This window comes from Sinocyclocheilus grahami, unplaced genomic scaffold (genome assembly GCF_001515645.1).
Source record: "Sinocyclocheilus grahami isolate Dianchi unplaced genomic scaffold, SAMN03320097.WGS_v1.1 scaffold533.1, whole genome shotgun sequence".
In the NCBI taxonomy this organism is placed as follows: Eukaryota; Metazoa; Chordata; class Actinopteri; order Cypriniformes; family Cyprinidae; genus Sinocyclocheilus; species Sinocyclocheilus grahami.
The window spans coordinates 722,398-728,397 of record NW_015505712.1 but is presented as its reverse complement, the minus strand read 5'-3'; the positions used below and the strand labels follow the sequence as shown (position 1 = coordinate 728,397).

Below are 6,000 nucleotides of genomic sequence, written 5' to 3'. Positions count from 1 at the left end.
CGTGAAGACGAAATAAAGCAGTAAGAGAACATTCAATTGTTAGGTCAACTTTAAAACACATGTAATCACCTTATTTGTTTTATACCAATGCTATCTGTAAGGTATAAATGCGTTTGGGTGAATAAATGTCTGTAAGAACAGCGGATGGACTGTATTTGTGTCATTTTGTTAGGTTAATGCTTCAGCTACAGATGATGTGTTGTGCAATTGTTAATTGGGTTTTCTTTAGTAAATGGCATTCATTCTCGCTACATAAGATACCTGTCTGTTATGTAGTGCCCTGTTATACTGCATTAATGTGTAATATGTATGGTTTCTATAGCCGTGGCATCATTATGATGGTATGAAGAGATGGATTCATTCATGTAGGACGCCACTGAAGGCCTAGGTGTAAAATGTACGGCCCGCCACTGATAAATAGTGACAGTAAAGACAAGTGAAATGTTATAGATCTCTTTTTAAATAAATGCTTTCTATTCATCAAACAATCACAAAAAATGTCAAGGTTTCCACAAAATTATTAAGCAGCACAACCATTTTCAACATAGATAATAAAAAGAGATTTCTTGAGCAGTAAAGCAGCATTAGAATGATTTCAGAAGCATCATGTGACTCGGAAGACTGAAGTAATCCAGCTTTGCTATCACTGGAATAAATTACATTTTAAAATACATTAACATACAAAACATTCATTGAAATTGCAAAAATATTTAGTTTTTTATACATATATAAAATTAATGTAGCCATCATGAAGATTAAAGATTTTAAAGAAAAACATTTTGACCATGTAGGCTGTTAATTGTGATTTATTTGATGAATTAATCATTGATAAGCATAATAATTAGTTAATTATTTTGATTCAAAGTGGCTTGTTGTTTTAAATGACAAGCCTAATCATTAATAATATCTGATTAATTTTATTAATTTTATCATTGAGTGATTTGGTCTATAACTCCAGAAGAAAAGCATTCGGTTTGAGCGACAGAGAAATCACAAAACCGCTGAGAATGACCAGTGAGATCTGTTACCAACAAAGAGACGTTCGACAGAACAAGTAAGAGCAAAATCATAGAATGATGTGAAAAACGTGCATTCTTAAATCATAACTCTCCATCCCGAGAACCCAGACTTGATGACTGTCATAATTTTGCCTGTTCTTTTGTTTGTTTTGTTGCTGCCATATTGTTTTCTTTCCCTTTTTTTCTTGCCATGCAACTATCTGTCAGGCTGTTGTGCCAGAGGGGAACAAATCATCACTCTTCTGAAGAGACTGAGCCAACAAGTCCTGATCAATCACACAGATAGAGCTGCCTGAGTCGGGTTAGAGGAGGCATAGCTGACACTGGTGTTTCGGGCTGAGAGATTGAAGCTGTCAGCACTTTCTTAATGCAAATCCCCCCGGCCTTTGCTCTCTGACAGCCAGATCTAGAAGACTCATGCTGGGAGGAACCGGGGAAATTCCGAACACAGCGGGTGAATCGTGGTTGCCTGACAAAACAGGCAACACTGCCTCACTCTGTCAAGACAATGAGCGGTGAGCATAGCTTATCGAGAACACGCCCTACGAAGAGTCTCTGCAAAGAACATGCCTCGTTTTCTAAATCCAGACTAAATCCAGTCAAATATTGTTTAGTGTGAATTTCATCATCGAAGTTACTGATGAAAATGTTTTTTGTCAATGAAAACGAAGATGAAATGAAAAAAGCACATCATGATGGTAACTGAATGATTTTTAACTGAAGAAATATGCTATCACGTTAATTAACTCAAAGACCATATATATGTAAGTTTAATCAGATACACTAAAAGTTTGGGGGTAAGGGTTTTTTATAAGAAATAAATACATTTATTTAGCAATGAGGTTTATCAAAAATAAAAGCAAAGGTATTTATTACTAAATATTTCTATTTCAAATAAATGCTTTTCTTATTAACGTTCTATTGATCAATTTTTTAAAACTGTGATGATAAAAAAAAAGGTTTCTTGAGCACCAAATCAGCATATTAAAATGATTTCTGAAGGATCGTGTGACATTGAAGACTGAAGCCTTCTGAAAATTCATTTTGGCCTTGACAAGAAGAAATTACATTTGAAAATATATTAAAATTGAAAACAGTTGTTTTAAATTGTAAAAAATATTTCACAATTTTACTTCTTACATTTTTAAATACATAAATGCAGCCTTGCTGAGCACAAGAGTCTTCTTTCAAAAACATTAAAAAACCTACGGACCCCAACATTTTTGAACTGTAGCGTATATACACACAACATAAACTTAAAATTAGAACTTGCATTAATACAAAATTATACAAATGCACAAGTGACTTTGTAACTTTATATCTAACCCTCAGAAAAATGAAAAGCTAAAGCATAAAGAACTCACAGCATTGTATTATGTGTACTTATTATAATGTCATTTCAAGAGCTAAGATTTTCACAAGCAATCCAGGATAGTTTTCACATGCAGTTTATGTTAAACTTTGATTTATGGTGTAATTGTGCACTTTCTTAACAAACAAGATGTTTCTATTACAAAATTTAAATTTGACTAAAATTTAAAAGGCATTTTCTTCAAAAGACAGAAACTATTACTAAAATCAAAAAACCTACAGTATGTAAAATGAACACTGTCTGTTATATCAAAATGTTGCAAGCTCATAGTTAGCTATGTGAATAAAACGAAATAAAATTGGTCTTAATGGCACAAATATTTGAAGGGAACTTCAATCACCCACTTAAGTACTGAGGTTTGTTCTTGCTACAATAATGTCACATGGTTATATATAATGGTTATAATAATGCCCGGTTCCAAGCACTGTTGTTTCATTGAGTAGTTTGATATGTCAGCTTTTGGCTTAACCAGTGGCATGAGTTTGGAGACTACCTATTTGTTTAAACAAAGGCAGATGGGGTCCGTTTTGGCACTGCTTGGTGACCAGAAATTTACACTTTACATAAAACACACACTTTAAACCATCAAAATTTCCCAAGTGTGCTTGAGCACTGGTATTCACTTCATCATGAGCCATGACATAGCGGCACTTTTGAAAGACTGTTTAAAACCCCCCTCATAAATTCCCAGTCTTTCCTTCATCTTCATAAGGCAAACAGAACAGATGATATAGACGGCTCATGCAACGTCATGCTACATTCACTCACTCTTGACCTGTTATTCCAAAATCCCAGGAGAGAGATGATGGGTTACAAGGATATCATCGCTTACCTGCAGAGGCCAAGCTGCTGAGGGTCAAAAACAGGATGGTGGAGGGGCGTATGTGTGCCGTTAGCCACATGGCTGGAACAGAATGCTTTCCTGAAGACAGACGTGGCAGAAAAAGTAGCAGCAGGGTGTCTTCTTGAATGGTCCCCACTAGCTCTGTAGAATGAGAGAGAGAAAGATGTCAGTCAGTGACCAAGCAGCAGGGTATTAGGGTCTTAATGTCACATCCTGTGGGCTTAGATTGGAAGAGACAGCAGGGCTCTGGTTGAGGTGGCGGTTGTCAATTTGTCACTTGTTAATCTCAACCCACTAATTAAGCCTTATGTGAATGGTAGGAATGAAGAGAACAAGAGATAGGTCATCTAACAACCTCAGCTGCAGTATGAAAAGAGGCAGCTTTGTCATTTTGGGAAATATTTAAAAGAAAAAATTACATTTACTGTACTTTTGATTAAATAAATACAGATTTGGTGAGCATAAGAGACTTCCTTAAAAAATTACAGCTCACATTTACACAAAATAATGCAAATAAACAAGTGAACTTGAACTAACTTACATCCTGGTCACACTTTGAATACTGTACGCTTGTTTCATAATAACTCGAACATGTCTAATCTCCAGAAAATGAAAAACTGATGCATAAAGAATTCACAGTATCAAAAAATACTGTGAAAATACTCAATATGTTCAATATGCATAGTGATTTAAACAACACAATAAAAGATATGCTGCAGTGAAGATAACAGTCAGGTTAGACACTTGGAGTTTGCTGTTAATACTACGTATTAACAGACGACAGCTAATTAACACGACCACAGCTGAACTGAGAGTTGAAGCGGCCAATCGGAGTTCACCGGAGGGTGGGCTAAAGCCAACATATGCCACACCAGTAGAGTTTAAATACAGCATGCATTATCCACATGAAGTTTCACTTAGTCCACTACCTGACAAAACGGTGCAATAATAAACATACCATCTGCATCATGACAGGTATCGAGTCATTAAATAAAAACCTTTCAAACAATTCTACACTGGCATTCAAACATTTACGTCTGCTCAGAGACTCTGAAATGTCACGTCAGACTCGATTCAGTTCGTTTAATTCCATTTTGACAAATTGAACTTTTTGAAAAGTGAAAATGACAAGTTTTCCATTGGCCACCGTCCCAACCCTGTAATACACGTTCAGTGTATTTGAAGTAAATAATGGTGATTGTAGGTCCAAACATCAGCAAAACTGATCTTAAAAGCAATTTTATATTATTATTTTCAGACAGTTTATTATTATAAATCCATAAAAAGTTTCATATTTCTAAGACTTTAGTTCAGAGTGCCGCAAGACTCCAGTTTGTGACTGTTGCACAACTCAACTCGACATTGCTGCCTCTCTGATGTTTCTTTTCATTAGCTCGTAAAGATGACCAATTATGAAAGTAGCAGATTTTAAGAGCCATACATCGCCATCCCACACAGTGTGCGTAGATACATGTACACATGCAGGCCAATAACACTCTTATTATCCTGACCAAACAGCATCACAGGTTTGTCACACTAGTTTACTGAGGTAAAACCAGGCATTTCACTAATGGGTTTAGCAGTTACATTCAGCACAAGTAGCCACCCGTGCAGCAACGGGTGAGGAACAGTCCCTTAACCCAAAGCACGCTAGCTCAGGGTATTGTGGAGAATCAATATGTGTAAAACTTACACAAAGATGCACAGTGGCACATGTGGATTAAAACCTCAAATGTCAATCAGAACATTTATCAGTGGTTGAAAACAACCACATGCTTTACTGGGGGTGTCCCCAAGAGAGGAATAACGAAAGCCGCAACTTCATCAGCATCTGAAACTCTCTCTAGCTTTCTCTCTGCTTCTTTCTTTCTCCTATCTTTCTGCCTTTTTCTCATTTTCTCTCAGTAAGGTGAGGATAGAACACTCTCTCCTCTCTCCTCTCTCCTCTCTCTCTCTCTCTCTCTCTGCAAACAGCTGCCGGAACAAAGAGCCATTCACGTACGGGCAGCTGCTGAGGCTGGGAAGTCATTTTGGAGAATCTCAACAAATATTGCACTTCCAGCCCAGGGGCCCCAAGCCAGTGCCCTCTGCTTTTGATTTGGTGCCTCCCTCTCTTGCCATTCTCACACCAAGAGCAGAGGCATTTTGGAGTCCTCAGATTTAAGAGGATGTTATCAAGGGTGAACCAAAGCAAAACAAAACAAATAAAAGTACTTCATTTTTATCTGCTACCTGGGGCCTGTTTGATAAAACAAGTTTACCAAATAAACCAGGTTTATTTCAGTTAGTCTGACTTATTGTCAGTTGATTTGGTCCAAAATACGTCAGACTTGAAATATGCCTGGCTTATTTGGTAAACTTGTTTTATGAAACAGGCCCCTGGTTGGGACAAAAGAAAATTAAAATAAATAGATAAATGAATAAAAATAAAAAAGCTGGCCTGGATTGGGAAACAATTTTTTTTTAAACAAAACAAAATAACGCGCTTAACAAAAAAAATATGTTGGCCTAGTTGAGGCAAAACAATAAAATAAAATACTTAATGAAAAAAAAAATCTGCAGGCCTAGTTAGGGCAAAACAAAATGCAAAATTAAAATACTGCCCCAGGCCCATTGGTGTTATGTTACGGTACACTGCATGTTATTTTTCAATTAATTATTTGACCGTAGCGAATATCATCCTCTCGAATAGCTGTGTGAGTATAATATCTGAACTTTCTAAGCATGTCGACCAAAAGTGGACCATTGGAACAATAATTGTGGAC

The 6,000-nt window shown here is 36.5% G+C and overlaps 1 protein-coding gene across 2 annotated transcripts in view; it reads right to left on the bottom strand.

Moving 5' to 3' along the window:
- Positions 1–6,000, bottom strand: part of LOC107555391 (transforming growth factor beta receptor type 3-like) — a 140,008-nt gene that overhangs the window by 121,887 nt on the left and 12,121 nt on the right. For both annotated transcript variants that reach the window (XM_016238169.1, XM_016238168.1), the window contains exon 2: positions 3,224–3,376. In XM_016238169.1, coding sequence (XP_016093655.1) covers positions 3,224–3,293 — 70 coding nt within the window. In that variant the 5' untranslated portion in view covers positions 3,294–3,376. The remainder of the gene's footprint in view (positions 1–3,223; positions 3,377–6,000) is intronic.